Below are 19,146 nucleotides of genomic sequence, written 5' to 3' on the forward strand. Positions count from 1 at the left end.
CAATGCTGAAGCTTTTAAATAGTCCCCGAGTATGTGCATAAAAATTCACGTTTGCAGTAGAGCGAACTGCCGTTTTTTGCATTAGGTATATTCTGGCAACGTTCGTATGTTTAGAGCTCCCCCATAGTAAAAAAACAGTAATCAAGATACGAAAAAAATAGGGCGTGATAAATCATGATCTTTATGGAAACAGGAAAAAAACATCGAAATCTAGCGAGTATTCTGGAACTTTTTTAGAGTTGTGCTTCGACATGCTCAAAGTGGGCATCCCATAACATATTCGCATGCATTAAAATATTGACTAAAATTAGTGTCACTTTCTCATTAACCAGTGCTAGTACCGGTCAAGCCCCATGTAGTGACTGGGCTATGCCTTTCTCAGAAATGTTTTTTTCCGTGACTTCACTTGCCGAAAATGTTTTTACTTGCCATTCTCTCTGTATTTGGAAGAAGAGCAGATGAAGCAGGTAGTACTGCGAAACGAAGAAACGTGAAAAATCCAAATAATTCAACAAGCAATGATCTAGTGCCCAATACGCACATTCGCATCTTTTGCCATGACTTGCTAAGTTTTTCCTTTTAGACACGTCTTCTCGGAATGTAGAGTTTCTAAAATCAAAAAATAATATCTCTTAGGATTTTTCAGCTGGCACCTAACCAGGGCTCTCTTTTCTACAGCGCATACTACTGCCGCCTGAAGGTGACCCCCGCTGAGAAGCCACCGTGCTATGCTTTTCTCTTTCTATCTTGGCTTCGCGATGGTGCGTGCGAGCTGTTGTTCCACCCCGAGGCCGCTCCTCTGGACTCGCAGATTCTGGGAGACACGTTCGAAGTGGAGCGCACACTGCACGTTGACGAGGTAACAAGGCACCACGGTGCCGGGCGGCCCGGACGACGGCGAGAAGGAGTATTATTCTATTAATAGTTATTTCTGTTTTTAGAGGCAGTTTAGGCGAAAATTAAAAAAAGGAAATTTTGCGGAATTTCAGAGAACTTTAGCACCGGAATTGTATCCCTTTCTTTTTCAAATTAATGTTGTTTGCAGACTGTTGCAGATGAAAATGGTGCGCAATATTTTAATGCCTCATTAGGGGAATTTTCGGTTACTGAATGCAACATCACTGGCGAGAAGACAGAGAAGCGTGGGCCATAGGCTGCTGACTCATGTCGCTGAGTTCAACGCTACACTCCTATTGCGGAAATAGAATCGCCCTGCATCACTGCCGCATATTTCCTTAATTTATGGTTACAGTATTGTGATTTGTTTAATCAGATATACTGTAGAATCGCCCTGCATCACTGCCGCATATTTCCTTAATTTATGGTTACAGTATTGTGATTTGTTTAATCAGATATACTGTGTAGGGAGTTAGGTGGGAGGGGGGGGGCAGAGGGTCGGCGGTCCTACATGAACAGAGAAAAAATACAAGCAGAGTCAACATCGTTGCGCAACACTTAACAAAATTACTAGCCAATAGAAAGTGAGAATATACAGGGCATTTCAGTATCACGCGGAATTTTTTTATCATTTCATTTATATTTCCTCTATGTACACATTTTTATGTCGAAATTAAAAGAGGCCTCGGCTGGATTGCATAATCTTGGGTAGTGACAGCTTGCTTGTCTCATGGTAATGATTGTCTTGTGCTCTCGACCAGCATGTTCTCATCAGGGGAGCCAAAACACTCCAGACATCTCTTGTCGTTTTGCTTGTACGTATAACCTCCCGAGCGGCAGTTTGGCGCATTCGGAGACATTGTGGGCAGGGATTTGAGCTTCCCAGGGAACGGCGGTACGGCACCCACCGAAAGCTTGTGCTAGGTTTTACTTGCCAAAGCCACACGGTTGGCTGTGAGGCGCACCTTAGTTAGCGGTTGTGAGCATAAATGTTCCACCACGGGGGTTCCTCAGTGTGCGCCTAAATGCCCCTTTATGGGCATTTTTGCATTTTGCTTACGCCGGAACGTATCATGTGTATTTTGAATGAAATAGACTTCAAGTGGCCGTTATTCTGCAGCCTGTTCCAGCTAACTATAGATCCAGCTCTAATAGAAGACAGCGCGCTGTAGTGACATTCTACTAGTGCAGGCTTGTAGGCAGTCGACTTGGCAAGATGGGCATACTATTAGATTCTCCCAATTCGCTTCTTAACAAAAAGCAATTTTCTACGAAACGCTAAGGCCGAGCTTAGCCGCGACGCAGGAGCCGAAGCAAAGGGGCGCCACAGTTCTGCGCTGCGTGTTAGCTGAGCGATCGCCTATGGCTCAAATGAAACCTTAAAAGCTGCGCTCAAATTTCGCATTACAGAACAGTGCAATCGTCGCCCAAGTTTTCGTTGCTGGGCCCCTTTCCTTTACTCGTTTTTATGCAGATATGCTACGCTTCATTCGAGGTCTCCAATAGCCGAGCTGGCATTGGCGTGACGAGGCGGCACACGGCGGCGACCACTGGCTCTGCTCTGCAGCATCAGGACGATATCCATGCCTAGCAAGGCCCCACCAGGCTGCTGCTGCCGAGAAGACGGCCCTGAGCCTATCGGAAATTTTGTTGGCGCGAAGCAGAAGCGTTTGCGAGGGCGTTATCTGCTGTGCTTGTCCCTTTGCTTTTTTGTTATTAAAAGCTGCTTCAAATGTAGAAGTTTAGTGTGAGATAAATCTGCGAATGCTGGTGGAAAACGAGATGATTGCCAAGAAAACAGTTTTCGACTTTCTCCATTGTGTCTTGTATCTTGCAGTCAGTCGTACTAAACTACAGTGACTCAACAATAAAATCCGTAGCGCGAAGAGGATTAGGGCTGAAAGAACGAAATCATCCACTTTCAATCCGCATCCTCTGAGCGCTACCGATTATATTCTTGAACTCGTTGCGTGCCCGGTGTAGTACCAACGGTTAAACTGGTGACACACCTGCGTGTTCTGTGCACGATGGGTTCAGCCTTTTCCTGTCACACGGGCAGATCAAAGGCCCTCCAACCGATAAGCTATCGATTCAAATTCCATTAGAGCGCTTCTACACGGCCGTTCCCGATGGCCGTGTAAACTGATCAGCGCAGAACTCGATATATCGAGACTTTATTGACCTTTGAGCGTTGCGCAAGGTTTCCAGTGTTGTTTTGAGCAGCGGCAATGCGCACTCTCGTGTGAGGTGCGTTCATTGTACAGCAGCATAAATAAGCGCTACACAACATTAGTTTCTTTGTGGTTATGAAGTAGAAGCTGCGAATTGGTTATAACGGCCACCAGGCATAGGTGATTAGCTCCTGAGGGGATGAAAACAGCACACTTTCAGAAGCCGTCTTTAGGCGATAATTCAAAGCCACAAAAAGTTAGGTGCAAGGCAAGGGACAAGGCCCTGCATGGAACATACGGCAACGAGCATGACACCTATACGGACGCTGCAGACCACATAGCTGCTAAGGCGAAGGTAATAGCTGTGGCTGACTGGAGGAGCGAGGCGTTAACGTCAGCCACAGTACGCATCGACATCAGTACGGAACAGGGAGAGTATGCGATTTCCCTCCCCGTCAGGACTCGCCTGCAAGATAACCATACCGTCGAACCCCGCTGCAACGAACGCCGCTTCAACGAAATATTTCAGATTCCCCGCCAGCTAGCCATAAAAAACAGTGCATGCTAGCTCCTTCCACAACAAATTATCTTCTCTGGCACGTTTCCCCTTCAACGAAATTTTTGTTGAGTGGAGATGAGCTTAATATATATTTTAGAACAAAACAAGCATAACGTTACCCGTCCGTACGTTCGTGGCATTTAATTTCACCGATCACGCTTCCTGCAATTGATTTGTGCCCCATAGTGCGTCTGCGAATGGGTGGCGCCATACGTGGTAGCGCGCGAGGACCTAACCGATGAAGCAATAAACGAATAGCCTCGTCACTACGACGCCTCGTCCGAAGATGAGAGCGGCGTGCAAGATGCACCAGCCCTACCGTATGCATTGCATGTGACGGACGCATTTGACACCATTCGTGCTTTCATTGGTGCGCATGACGACGACATTGCGATGCAGTTGTTGGCCGAGTGTGGAAACTCGCACCACGACGCTCATGTCCACTAAAAGGACGCAAGCCAAGATGACCGAATTTTTTGGAAATAAATAATATTTTTGAACAGTGCAGTCAGATCTTAGTTTTTTTTTCTGCTGATTTGGCCACAACAAAATTTCCGCTTCAAAGAAATTTTTCGGGCACCCTATGAATTTTGTTGTAGCGGAGTTCGACTGTATTACAATTGTAAGACTCAAAAGAAGCATCCCCAAATAAGCCGCGAGGACGTATCTCACAGATCGCACACGAAATCCTCCACCGAAACCAGCACATCCCGCCAGTCCGCCTATTTATTTATTTATTTATCATCATACCAACAGCACCATTGTCTGGCATTACAGTGGGGGCGTTGAAAAAGAAAAAGTACACAAATATGACCGCATGCAGGTGGTCACAAAGAAAGACAACATAAAGGTAAAAAGAACACGGAATTGTTATACATAAAAATAAAGAAAAACTGTCACAGCAGGAAGAAAATGAATCATTTTATAGTATGGGCACTTCTTTGGGCAGCTTGTTCCTTTGCGAAATTGTTTTGGGGAAAAATAGCATTTTAAAAAGGTCAGTCCGCCATCTGTTTTCTTTAACTTTCAGTGAATGATCTATCCGTAAAGACACATAATCATGGTTCACTATATATTTGGTTCTGTCTATTCCAGTTCTTGAATGAAATATATTATGAAACGATTTTAAACACAAAAGTTTCCTACGTTTTTGAAGTGTGTCTCAACTCAAAGCTTTTTTAGCGCTAGTTACACTGAAATAACGCCCATATTTATTAAAAACAAAATGAACGGCCAAATTCTGAACTCTTTCGAGCTTTTGAATGTCAAGAAAGGATTTAGGGTCCCAGACTGTGCAAGCATACTCAGTTATGCTTCTAACATTTGTATTATACAGCAGCTCTTTTGTCTTTAAAAGGAAAAGTTTTGCGTTATGTCGCAGGAATCCCAAAACGCGGAAGGCTTTGGCAGTAACGAAATTCCCGTGACGGCACCAAGACATTGCACTGGTTAAGTATACACCAAGATATTTAAATTCCCAACGCTGAAAGCAGACTACTATTATTAATATTATAAGTGAAATTGTGGGAACCTTCTTTTTAGTGAAACACATATGAACAGATTTTTGTAATATAACATGCATTCCCCAGTTCTGACACCACTGGGTTACTTTACACAAGTCCTGTTGTAATGCATTGCAGTAACTCTGATCGCTAATAATTCTATACAATACACAATCATCCGAAAAAAAGACGCATGCATGAAGAAATACCTGAGAAGATGTCATTCATTAAAATTATGAACAATAAAGGGCCCAAGACGGATCCCTGAGGCACCCCTGAATTTACAGGAACCTCATGCGACTGCTTACCGTGGACAACAACATGCTGACGCCTAATGCTCAAAAATTCTTTTATCCACCTAATAACGTTTTAATTTACGTTGTACCAGGATAATTTTGTATTAATGAGGAATGTGATACAACGTCAAAGGCCTTCCTAAAATCTAGAATTATACAGTCGACAGAATTTCTTTTATAATAATAATAATAATAATAATAATAATAATAATAATAATAATAATAATAATAATAATAATAATAATAATAATATTAATAATAATAAAAATATTAGCTTTATTTCCATCAAAACGATGGAGGGGCCGTGGGTAAAAGCTGCTGAACAGCTTGACTAGAGCCCACGGTCCCCTCTACAAGGCAGTACAGGAGCATACATGAAATCTAATGCACTTGACAGGTAATGTACAAATTCGGTTAGCTGGGTGACACATGAGTAACCACTGCGAAAGCCATGCTGATGGGTATTCAACAATGAGTGTGTACTAAGATGATCCATAATATTAGTAAAAAAGACGTGTTCTAAAATTTTACACGTCACACTGGTCAAAGACACTGGTTGATAATTTGAAAAAAAAGGATTCCTACGTCCCGATTTATGTATAGGTACAACATTTGCAAGCTTCCATTCTTCAGGCAAACAGCCGTCCTGTAATGACTTAGTGAAAAGAATTGGCAGGTTACCTTGACAAAGAAAGAGCGCAAAAAGAGAGCGGGACCCTTGGTAAGCCGTCCGGTCCGGTGGAACTGTTTTCACTTAAGCGTTCTAAGAGCGAAACATTTCAGCTCTAGTCGAAATCGATGTTCACCATAGGTTTTGTACTGATGAAGTCCGGGCGAAAATCGGCAGGGCTAATATTGACCGCAGCAGAAAACACCGAGCTTAAAAACGTGGTTAACCATTTGGCTTTCTGCAGATTATCATGAACGATAATTCCGTTATGTTCGGGTGGTGGGATGGACAATTCATCCTTTCTGTTTCTTTTAACATACTGCCAAAATTCTTTAGGACGATTTTGAATATGCATGTCCAAAAACTGAAAGTAGGCAAATTTAGCCTCTTTGACCGCAGCATTCATATCTTTAGAAATCTTTTTTAACTAATCTATGTTTTCTTGTGACGGATTTCTTTTGAAGCGCACGTATAGTTGTTGCCTCTTTTCAACAACTCTGCGCACCACTTTTGTAAACCACGGCTTGCTTTTGCTGCGACGTTTCGTCATCACTCATGACGGCACATATCGTTCACGCAGATAAAATTTTATCTTTCAGTGTGCGCCGCAGTTCATCAACGATAAGTGATTAAGACAGTGTTTCGTACACATAGACACAGGATTTAATGCCCGGGCTATGTCGGGGAAATTTGCTTTTCGATAACTGTAAATGCGCCGATTGCCACAGTCTTCAAGTTTAACATACTGAAAGTTCATTTCCACTAAAACACAGCTGTGATCACTGATACCGGGAAATATAAGGGTAGAATAAGCTGCAGATGGCTGGCTATTCACTAATAAATCCAAAACATTAATTCCACGAGTTGGCTGCAGCACTAATTGAGATAAACTGAATGAATTGCGTAGATTTAACATTTCTTTGCCAAATGCAGCATTGGCTCCAGACGGAACACTTCCTGAGCTCTAGTCTATTTCAGGGATGTTAAAATCACCTCCAATAACTAAACAGTCAGTTTTAACAGTTTCAATCATGTCAGTTAGGTCGCTCATGGCTTTAAGCTGACTCCCAGGTGGCCTATAAAACGAGCATAAAGATAGCGATTTACCATTTATAAGTCTAATTTGAGCCCATACCGCCTCACTTGATCCAACATCAATTTCAATCTTACGAGTACTGACCGAGACCTCTATCGGAGTAAATACGCCTCCACCGTGACATTCCCGATCATTTCGATATCTGATGTAATAGGTTGGAAAAACATCGCTATCTATGTACTCCTCATCCAGCCAAGATTCACATCCGATCACAACGAACGGTCTCGTCATGTAAATTAGACTGCGTAGCTTGTCCACTTTATTCTTATTACTTCTGCAATTTTAAACTAGAAATGACAAAACAGACTGTTCCGGTTCAGCTTGTCGAGTAGCCCGAACTACCTTGCTCTTAGATTCGTCATATATGTATTTGACGCTATTCATGTAAAGGACGTCGCATCTCAGATGCGCTTTGCCATTGGCACACTTGTGAGATTTGGCGTAATCCCACAGCATTTTCCTTATGTTTCGTAGTGGTTCAGAGAAGCCCACTGAAATGTTAGTAGAACTTCTTTTCAATTTCCTTTCATTTGACAGAACAGCGTCTCTAGCTATGAATGAACTAAAATTAACATTTATTGGGCGAGTTCCTTGTGAGTTGAACCGTCCTAGGTGATAGGCGCTTTCAATTAAGCGTGGACACCTTGGCATGTGCCTCTTCTTGGTAATCAGAGCGTTCATACCACAGCCGGCGATCTCACCTTCCCGGCACCAGGGAGTGGCCAACGCAACCCAGATTGGGCGGAAAATATCGCACTTGCGTACACAAACATGCTACAGCTCAATCGCCGCGGTGGCTCAGTGGTTATGGAGCTCGGCAGCTGACCCGAAGGAGACGGGTTCGATCCCTGCCGTGGCGGTTGAATTTCAATGGAGGCAAAATTCTTGAGGCCCGTGTACAGTGCGATGTCAGTGCACGTAAAAGAAACCCAGGTGGTCGACATTTCTGGAGCCCTTCCCTACGACGTTTCTCGTAGCCTTAGTCGCTTTGCGACGTTATACACCCATAAACCATAACCGAACCATGCTACAGCACCACAGGCTAGACCGTGGAACATTCCCTGCACCACACGCTAAACTAACCCGTGAAGAATCTCCAGATAGCGTCAGCTTCATACTAGCAGCTTCTCCAGCCTCGCGCTCAGGCACGCCTACTCAACAATACCAAGAGGGATGCTCCATCTGCGGAGGAGGAGTAAAAACTTTTGTTATGTATAGTGTGCTTGTCTTCCTGAGTGGAGCAGTCTGTCCAGGGCTCCATGCGCCTCCGTTATCCTGCAGTCCTGCCAGAGCAACTGTCTCTGGTCTTGCGGGTTCGTGCTGGTCAGAGCGGTCTTAGGAAGATGGATCTTTCAGTCTATGGTCAATGCTATCTTCTTGGCACTTTCATTAGGTCGGCGCTGTTCGTTCGGCTCCGTGCTGGACAGAGCATCGTCCCAAGAGGAAGGTGTGGGGAGGGATATCGGTTGGACGCCGTCGGGTGGTGTTGTGCAGCCCAAATGGAATGGTAGAAGAGTGTAGGTTCGTGTTTTTGGTAGCTCGGGTATTTGAATGGGTAGAGGCTGCTCTATGCTGGTTGTCCAGCATGAACCTGGACGACCATCGCAGACATATCGACCGGGCAAGCCGGATTGCAGCAGTTAATTTGGCCCTGAACTAAGGGTCTCACCCTCAGGAGGCTATACATATAACCTACGACAAAATAATGGTTTTCGGTCGGTCGGTCGGTCGGTCGGTCGGCATGCAGCAGCCTCTTACTGGTGTAAAATGTATCGTCGCTGCTGTGCACTGGCCGTTCCTCTGCCTTGCCTGACTGCCCACATAAGTTCACACCTTGCCTGCATGCTTAAGGGAGCAGTGGTGTCAATACACAGGAAGTTTTTTTATTTTAAACCCTGTGAAAGGGAAATCTGTGCGGTCTATGCAGATGAATTATACGGCAAGGTGGGCATTATGTACTTATAGAGCTGAGAGATGAAACGATTTATTAACAAATTACCTAATCAAATATTTTACTTTTGGTTTCAAGGGTCAACATTTTATTAAGAGATTGAAGGCTGCTACATTACAAGTTGAGTCCAGCTTTTAAGTTATTGCTTTCGGCTGCGGGTTTCTAAATATTTAACGTCAAAAATACCCATTTTTTACCTCGCGGTGGCTCAGTGGTTACGGCGCTCGACTACTGATCCGGTGTTCCCGGATTCGAACGCAACCGCGGCGGCTGCGTTTTTTTGGAGAAAAAACGTTAAGGCGCCCGTGTGCTGTGCGATGTCAGTGCACGTTAAAGATCCCCAGGTGGTCGAAATTATTCCGGAGCCCTCCACTACGGCACCTCTTCTTCCATCTTCTTTCACTCCCTCCTTTATCTCTTCCCTTACGGCGCGGTTCAGGTGTACAACGATGTATGAGACAGATACTGCGCCATTTCCATTCCCCAAAAACCAATTATTATTATTATTAGCTCGCAAAATTTGCTTTCCGCAATTTACTTCTTTAAAATGGTTTCGCTGGGGGTCGTATTTCGCGAAAATTGCGTTACCTGCTCCTACTGCATAAAGTAGACAAACTGCTTCCGTATTAGCTCTATTAGAATGGCGAGCGACGCTTTTTTAAATATGTGGAATGAGGAAGACAAGCTTATGAGCTAAAAAAATGCGCGTTCTTGACGTTCAGTATTTCAAAATGCATTGTCGATAAAGAAAATTTAAAACTTTGACTTAAATTTTATGTTTACGGCATGGAATTTTTTCATTGAAATCAAGAATTAAAAAGTTATTCGGTAATTTAGTAAATTAATCGTTTAATCACTGAGCTCTCTCAGTTACATATTGTGCGCCCCGCTGTAAAATACACCTCGACATACTGTAACGACGTATCTCTTGGTCGGTTTAAAATAACAATTTGTAAACGATTAAAAACAGCATAAATCGCTGAACTAGCAAGAATGATGAGAAAGAGTATCGGTCTAGGGAAGTGCATACGAATGCCTTTTTTACACCTCCGGGAGCTCCTGTGCATTCCATCACCATTATCTTGCCCGCGTCGTATTTCCAAATCGCCAACGGCACAGTGCAGGACGTCAGCCGCAGCACTTGGCGGGAATTAGAATATTGGTGAAAAGAGCGCTAAATACTTTGGTGCTGTGGCGGAATGGGTTATAAACGAACGAAAAAGTTCAGATGCAGCTTCGCCGTCTGCTGACAGGCGGATGGAAATCTAACTAGGTGCAGTTATCATGGCGTATTACAAAGAATAGTAATCGCAGCGCTAAATTTGCGTGCCCTTAAGTCTCGCCAAAGCCAGATCCAACTCCGCCAACTTTTGCGTACCTGGCGTCTAGACGTTGTGTATGTCCAGGAAACAATGATTGGGAGTAAGGAGGAGACCGCGAGGGCACCACAGCTCGGTCGGTTTATCGGCGGGTTGTTTCGTGCTCCAGGGAAACACCCTTTCATAATTGTTCTGGCCTGACCGATAACACCGACTCCGAGGATAGGTTCATATGTTGCGATTTTCCACTTTATTGGACGCCCCACGGCATCGGATAAATGTTTATGCCTGCAATATGTTTGGAAGTTGGCTAGTCTACTAGAATGTAACCGGCATGTCGTGCTGATGGGTTATTTTATTGTGTTTGTGATCTGATTGATCATGCCGGTCCTGATACCTGCCGGGACAGGAACGGTGATGTTTTGTCATGGTTTACAAAAGATGCAGGGCTGATCAATGTAGGCGCTTCGGGTTCTTGTAGATCATTCACGCACAATGAAGGGCACTCTCACGCTCGCCTAATTCTAATTTATGCATCTTGTGCACTAGTCTCACGTGTGCTTGTTTCTTAAGCAGTACCGGTTTCTTTTTCTGACCATTCATTTGGGTTTGAACGGCTTATAGGTAAGGTTAGGCCGCAGTGGGCGCTTTGGAAGTTGTACTCATCGCTTGTGAATGACCAAGAGATTTATTATTCTTATGCGATCGCAGCTGCAATACTGTTTTTCTGGCAGCCTACCCTTGTATGCCGCACGGGAAATGTTCAAGCAGGAAGTACGTGAGATAGCTATTGATATTGGCTCTGTAAATTCATTCTACAAGAAACATTAGGAGCAGGTCCTTAACAAAACCTTGTGCAATCTTTATGAATTGGAATGTGAAGCACGTGGCTCATGTATGGATGAAATTTCTAGTGCTAAAACTGAGTTACAAAAGGATGATGCGAACCGCTACAGGGGTGTCCTAGTTTGATCTCGGGCCAAGCGTGCTTTGATTTGTGAATGCCCGTCACGACAAGCCTTGCTTGATCAGCGTCGTAATGCAATTGCAAAGCAGATTGGGGTAATAATATCCAATAGAACCCTAGTGTCTGATGCTAGCGAGATCGTGTCCGTATTTGTGAATTGCTACACGGCTTTGTTTAGCGAAACTCCTTATATAAAAAAATCGGATGTTATGGCGCGTTTCACATCTCTGCTGATGCCTTTATCAGTATATTGTTCCAGTATTAGCGGCTCTTTTGCTTATCAGGAGGTGAAACTAGGAATCGATCAGTTGTCTCTCTCCAAAACGCCTGGTCCTCATGGGATTTCTAGTAAATTTTACAAGGCATTTAAATCCATGCTAAATCCTATCTTGCTGCAGGTCTTCACGATGAGTTTTGATGTAGAGGACTTCCAGCATTCTATCACAAGAGGTCATACAGTCTTAAACCCAAAACGTACTGATGAAGAAAAACTGCGCTCAGTGGAGGGTGTGTGCCCATCACGTTTGCGAATGTGGATTATAAAATTTCTGGTAAAGTTTCATCGAATCGCCTACAATATGGGAATGTTGGTTGTCATTGGCCCTCACGGGACATGTGGTCTGTGAGGCCACGCAATTGAAGGTAATGTACACATTGGGCGCACAATTCTAGAAACTTCCTCCTACTCTCATGATCAGTTTGCTTTGCTTGATATCGATCTTGGATGGCGTTTCACCGCTTTCGCCAGTATTTCCTGTGTTCTCTTCTAGAGCGAGCAACTGTTGTGGGTACCGTATTTAAAAGGGTGCAACTTTGATACAGCAAATGTTCGACTCGCATCATTGTGAATGGTCATTTGTCTAACCCCGCGCCAATCCGCTCTTCTATGCGGCAAGGCTGCCCGATGTCTCCGCTGCTTTTTGCCCTTTATTTGGATCCGCTGTGTTTGAGTGTTCTGTGCAACAGTAATATTTATAATATTTATGGCTTCTATGTTTTGGGTAAAGGATTCAAAGTGATTACATATGCTGACAATCTTGCTTTTTTCTGCATGGAAAAGCGCAGCACTGACATAACTGTACCTACAATACACCAATTCGGCATCTTCTCTCGCACTGAGATAAATCGCTCTAATGTTCAGCCTTGTGGTATGTTTCTTGGGGCTGAACGCCGTTCCGTTATGCCTGAAAAGAATGGTCATGTGTGCCCCCATATATCTTGGCGTTCCACTGCATGCAATTAAGTCGTTTTTTTATTCAAAAATTGTGCCATGAGGAATAATTTCAAAAAAGGGGGAAGGAATGCGGAAGACAGAAAGTTAAAAGATGGAGTCAAGACCCGTTGCGCTCAGGTAGTCGCCGAGGTTGCCGATTAAATGATTGTTCATATTCCACTTCACATAGTCACGTTCGCGTTTCCACCACAGGCTCACCTCCCAGAGGAGCCGTTTTGTAATAGCAGCCGTCGCTGGGCACGTCCGCAACAAGTGCCGCTCATCACAAATGTCGGGTGAAGCGCCAGAGTCAGGGCACCGGTCAGTTTCTGGCAGGACTTTTTCACGCCACCGATGACGGACAGATGGTGTCAGAACCGCCCCTGCACGAATCCGGCACACGAATACCTCCTCCTGCCGAGTAAGACTACGGGGGAGAGGGTGCGAACACGGAGGAATTAGACCGCGTGTTCGCTGGCGCAGAACTTCGGAATCAGAAACATGAGACAGGGACGGATCTGGGGGAAGAGGGGAAGGTGTGAAGTGCACATTAGGGGAAGGAGCGAGTTGCGGCTGTTAAGCGTTACGCTCAGAGCTTTGTCCGACATCGACTTTGGATTTTTGGTCGCATTAAGGACTGCTACACCTTTCTGGCAACACCCTTCAGGTCTTGCACTGCGCTACACATTATATCCATCGTCTAAATCGAATATTTGCGACTTTTGTTAGGGCATTCAAGTTCGAGCCGATGCGATATGATGATCTTTGTAGGCCTTTTTTGCGCAGGAGGATTATGCTTAGTGCTCTAGTATGTGAGACAGTTAGTTGCCCGTTTTTTTCTTTTCCCGCGATTGTTCCCATCTGGCGATTTGAATAATCGTGTAGTTTAATTTCATCTTCCTGTTTCCAAGGTTAGTGCTTTCTTTAAATTTTACTGAGTGCCTCTCTTTACTTAGCTTTATTCAGGAAGTTTGTGCATCTTTGAGGTTCTTGAAAGTTTGGTTTTCTAACGAGTACTCATATTCTCTTTCGCGTAGTAGACTATACAGAGATTTGATAGCGATTCTATTTTCGCCACCATTGTATCGTTCTGTGTATTTTGTCCTCATGGGTGATGACGTGTTGAAGCGCGTGTGCAAGACGCCGGCTGCTTCCTGCTTACACCAAACGCAAATTTACACAAATACCGCAAATTGCCCGCAAATTTTACACGAATGTCGGAACTAAGTGGCCTGAATTTTGCGCCTGCCAGACAGAGATATATATACCACGTATTGGTGCTCTGGCATCACGCTAGCGCCTGTTAATAGTTTGCTCCATTAAGCAACCATCTCGGTTACCATGGAAACCACTGGGGTCGTTGCTATGGAAGCCGCCATCCTTGATTATAACCGTGGAATCAATATAACTCGAAAACTCGAAGCGCCACCAACAGAGCTAACGCTCTAATTTTTCAAAATCGTAGTTCAGTCTACCCTGTTTTCTTCAGGCATTTCTGTAAAATCTAACTGTCCGTAAGGACCCCACCCGCCTCACAATAAAGTGAGAACGGTCCGACTACCCTCTCACTCGTTGTGTTCTTTACATAGCAGCGCCACATTCTGCGACTTCCTTGATCCAACAGGCGGTCACTTGTGCAACATTTGCTTTTGGGTTAGCGTGCTATTTTCTATGGCTACAGGAACCAGCACACAGAAGAGAAATAGAGCACAAGAACAAAGAGGACTCCAGGATAGAGTGCTCCGACCTGTCTTCCTCAGCGCATGCCATTGGTGTAAATTTCTTTTGGTTCCAACTGTACAGGTAGAAGCAACATAAGAGAGATCGCGGGAGCGTGTGGCCTCCGGGCTTCGCAAAGCGCTGCCGCTGACAGCCAAGAGGAATGGGCGGTACCAGGAGCATGCGCGGAAAGAGGAAGTGGCCATGCTTACCGGGCATGCACCTTTGACGCCGATTCTCCCTGCATCTCGGCCACAGTGGTCCACGAAGTGCAGTGGCCACGCGCTCCCGTGTTGTCTCATATTGCTTCTTCCGGCGTGTTTTTTTTTTTTTTGACCTCGTCCTCTTCGAGCTACGTACCTGAAGCGAAGTATGCACCAGCAGGCACAAGTTTAGTGTTCGAAGAGCTTGCTAATACTCGTGCAAAATGGATTCGTGGGCCAGCATGTATCTCTGCAATCACGAAAATAACTAACGTGGAGTCGTCGCTACTGGTGAATTTAAAAAAAATAGAGAAAAGAAACATCCTGCAACTGATGGGACTCGAACCCACAATCTTTGACTTCAGAGGCCAACGCCTTATCCATTGGGCCACAAGTGCCTTCTTTTTCTTTGTTGCCTGCAGGAAGACTGCTGATAAGGTAAAAGCCAGAACATAATTGCACCTCAAATCAACGAGCCCGCCATCACAAATGTGAAAATTCTCTGTGATACCCACAAGTATCAAGGGGCACAGTGTAGCTGCGTCGCCACTTCTCTGAGTTTTGCTCTTTTGGTGAAGACGCTCCCCTGTGCTGGAAATACCTTGGACGAATGCTGAGATACAGGCGTAATACACGACGATGGTCGGGTAAATCGTTTCTTATAAATGATGTTTTTTAATCGTTTTGTGTGTTCTCACATTTTTTGGCAATGTTGGGCTTGCTTGACCAGAAGTTAAATTCAACCAAAAAACCCCACCAGCATCACATAATTGTGGTGTGTGCGTTTGCAAGAAGAGAATCATGCAGTTTTATTATTGACAGCGGCTACTTCATGGCTTACCTGAAGGACAAGTTGGATTGACGGTTGAGTGAAAAAGACATTCTGAGGTTGCGACATGGCGCAGCCACGCTGGCGTATGTCGTATTTTCCCAGCTTACCTTGGACAACCCTTGAGGAGCGTTTATTTTAAAGGAACCGTGAAATACGTTGCCGGGAGAGTACATAAGCTCTCCCATTCACTACAGTGTGTTGTCATGAACACCCGAGCCATACACTTCTAGGCGCAGCAGAGAAGCCACAACCGCGAGCGCAAGTTGGCAAGCCCTTTCCGGAAACTTTTTCACACTCACGCCCTCCTCCGTTGCACGCTCCTGCCTAGGTCTGTTAAGAGATGGCTAATAGATTATTTCAGACGTTACGCAGCTACCATGGCCGGCGGTCACAATGCTGCGTCGCTCTGGCAGGTCAGGTAATTCCAATTCCCGGGTAATTCCCGAGCCCTTCGGCGGTAGGGCCGACCCAGGACAAACTAGAAGAGAACTAAGGCGCGAAGACGCTGAAATTCAAATATTGTCTACCGATAACAGCCTCTTAAATGCGCATTAAAAAATTCCTTGCTGGAGGATATTTGTGAAGGGGTGTTAATTCTTCAACATCCCAGACATAACGCAACTTTATTAAGAGCCCCTTTAAAGGAGTATTTTGCACCACGGCAGTAATTTAGACAGATTTCTCATGTGTGGGACGTGTTACATGCTTCAAGCATCGTGGAGACGTACTAGCTTATAGCTTAGACGTGAACCGGTATAGGAATAAGCTGATACACCTCTGCTACGTTGAAAGCCTCTAGTAGTGAAGACGTATTATTGTACGCCTGTCGCTCACTCGCTGGTGTGTATGCGCGCCTCGCCTGCCTCTATACCATGCAACGGTGCGTGCGCAGCAGGCATACGTTAATCCGATACACGTATACGTTAATTCGTGTCCGCTATGCTAAACTTTCCACTATTTCAGGCTGAACTTACGACTCAATGGGGAGCAATCTTTTCTCATCCTACGGTTTTGTGTGGTCAATACGCGCGATGAAAAGGCTATGCTCTGTGTGTTTGTCGATGAAACTTGGCCATCTAGATAACTTTAAGTGCGGCCACATCACGACGTGCTCAGGAAAGCTTCATCTGGCCATTTGACTGGAGTTAGGACTGACATCATCGTCACCATGCCTTCAATGTTTGCAGCCCAGCACACAGCGTTGTGTGCGCAAAACACACAATCCATCATTTCATTGTTTACTACCACATTAGTGCGAGGAAAGTAAAAAAAAACAATGCCTGCATTTTTTTTATTCTGAGAGTGGGCACGTCTTATGGTTTTCTGAAGGTGTACTTGTGTGAAGACCTTCTGGAGGGCAGAGTGAGGAGGAGTGTGCAGGCGGGTGCGTAGTGGGCTCCTCTCTTGGGCTTCTGGCGGGTGGCGGTTTCTGGAAGATTGCGCTGGGTGAAGGGTGGCGTTTGTGGAGGGTGGATTCCCTACACCTTTAATCTCACACGCCGACGGCGTGATTTGAAGAAATAAGCCTGTTGCTAATTCTTTTCTTGAAGGACACATAGATAATTTACACTCAATTTTATTCTCGGTATTTCACTCTCATGATCCAGATCTACAGTTAGTACCTGCTATAAGTAGGTGTGTGTCCTTGCCTCTTCTAGCATCTGGGCACCCATCGTACACAGCTGTTTCCTTCAGGGACTGTTCAATATAGCTTAGTTTTTTGTATATTATTTTTAGCCCAAGCGTTCTGCTTTTCCTGTCTAAGTCACTGATCATGCATTGGAAACCATCTCCTCATTGACTTCGAACGGCAGTATCATCGACAAATCATAAATTGCTAAGATATTCTCCGTTATAATGGAGAACACCTTTGTAACTCCTATCCCCAACTGTTCACAGTTCAGGTCTCTGAATACCTGCTGTCAATTCGTCTACCTCTACTGCGTACTGTGTTACGATAGCAGAGAGAGTATTGTTAATTGATTGAACATTAAGGTTATTAAGGACATTAAGGAACGTTAGAGAGCATTTCATGCTTTGGCGTTTCTTAATCAGAACTTTCGTATCCTGTTGTATCATATCGTAGCCTGCCGGTGTCCTATCTATCCATCCTACCGTTTACCTCTACTTCGCACCGCGTTATTATAGCTCTGAGATTATCGTTCATTGTTTGAACATCAAGGTTATTGTAAGGGATCGGCGGCTGCGCGCAGCTTTGTTCGAAACATCCGTCTTTTTGTTGACGGCCCTGCGCCGAGAAGCGGCGATTCTCCTGTTAATCCCCTTTAATGTGTCGGCAAGAAGCGTGCAGGGTGAGGCAGGCGGGCGTTGACCGGCCATGGCGACGACAACGCTAGAGGGAATCAGAGGGAACGTTTCTCCCGGAATTCCCAGAGTCACCGTTTTGCGGCGACAATGCGGCTGCGCGCGGAGACACAAGCAGTGACTTTGTCGAAGCCGCCATACGCCGGCCGCCTCCCTCGCCCGTATAGGTAAGAGGGGTCATCACAGCCAGGCAAAACGGGGCTGGATGCTGGCGCTTGACTGCGAATAATTAAGCGTAGCGTACGGTCAGCGGGGACGCGGCTAGCAGACGCCGCGGCGGCGCCGACGCCCGAGGACGGTGCATAGCAACGGTTGTGGAGAAGCGCGCCGGCTTAACAAAACGTAGATGCACAAAACGATTGTTGACGCACGTTCAGAGGCACCAACGGCAGGCTCGCGCCGCTTTCCAGATTTTGGGGGACGCCTGTCAACAGTCGTCACAAAGACGGGTAGTTTGTTGCTCGCGGCGGTAGCGGCTCGGTTGAGATCGATAATTGGCGTAATCCTGGGAGCCGCCAGGGTCACGAGTTCTCAGGGAATCGGCTACACGTGAGAGTGGTTTTGATGTATTTTCATGTGTTTCGGTTTTTAATTTGTAAGGGAGAAAGTTTGAGCAACACTGTGGAGGTATATGGCGTGGCACGTAAACATAGTGGGTCAATTATTTTGAGGGCCCATTCCCGGACTGCAATTTTCTCAAAGCAATTGTGATGTTATTTCCGTGCTGTGTATTATAGGGAGAGGGTTTTGAACCTTGCCGAAACTGGAAGGCGTGCCATGCAGTTTTAAGCCAACCATGAGTTGGTTTGTTGTGATTGGGTTATGCAAGAGGTGGGCCAGGCTTCTAGGTCTATAAAACCGGGCCCCGAAACCTGGGAAATTGTTCTGAGCTAGACTTATATCCCTTGCATCTTCGGCGATGAGGGAAAATGTTCCCTTAGCCAGTTCCATGTAATCATGCTCGCCGTTTATTCTGTTGTAAATACGTTAATTCCTGTATAAAGCTTCAGTTTGCCTTCCTTTAGTCAAGTGTTGCCTGTTTTCGTCTGTTAAACCATCTGCGGATGGTGAGGCACCCAGTTGTGGAGTTCGGTATGCGAGTTATGCGAAACGCGTCGAGAACCTTAACTATTATCGTGCTCATTAAATGCGAACATTTGTTCTGCAGCGAGAACCTGTATTCCTGCACTTTCCTTCTTAGCAGTAACTTGTGGATGGGTTTCTTCCTTAATGGTTTCTTCCGTTCCCTTTTCAAGCCAAGGTTAATTCTATACATTACCATCCTATGACCGGTACTTCGCTCTTTTTCGAGGACCTTCACATCCTGCACAATGCCTAGGTGAGCGCTAAATACGCAGTCTAATTCATTTCTAGTTGGCCATTGGAGCTCTTCGACGTCTACTTCCAGTTCTCCTGTTTGCGGATG

General features: G+C 45.2%; 1 protein-coding gene and 1 non-coding gene across 2 annotated transcripts in view; one reads left to right on the forward strand and one right to left on the reverse strand.

The window, feature by feature from the left end:
- The window catches only part of LOC144110202 (uncharacterized), a 40,020-nt gene extending 37,332 nt beyond the window's left edge, over window positions 1–2,688 (forward strand). The window contains exons 4-5 of the mRNA XM_077643041.1: window positions 679–859; window positions 2,372–2,688. Of these exons, the coding sequence (XP_077499167.1) occupies window positions 679–859; window positions 2,372–2,488 (298 nt within the window). The 3' untranslated portion in view covers window positions 2,489–2,688. The remainder of the gene's footprint in view (window positions 1–678; window positions 860–2,371) is intronic.
- Window positions 2,689–14,888: 12,200 nt separating this feature from the next.
- On the reverse strand, window positions 14,889–14,961 carry TRNAQ-CUG (transfer RNA glutamine (anticodon CUG)). The gene has a single exon. It is a non-coding gene; the product is annotated as a tRNA-Gln (tRNA).
- Between the last annotated feature and the right edge of the window lie 4,185 nt (window positions 14,962–19,146).

The sequence above is a fragment of the Amblyomma americanum genome, chromosome 11, assembly GCF_052857255.1.
Source record: "Amblyomma americanum isolate KBUSLIRL-KWMA chromosome 11, ASM5285725v1, whole genome shotgun sequence".
Classification (NCBI taxonomy): Eukaryota; Metazoa; Arthropoda; class Arachnida; order Ixodida; family Ixodidae; genus Amblyomma; species Amblyomma americanum.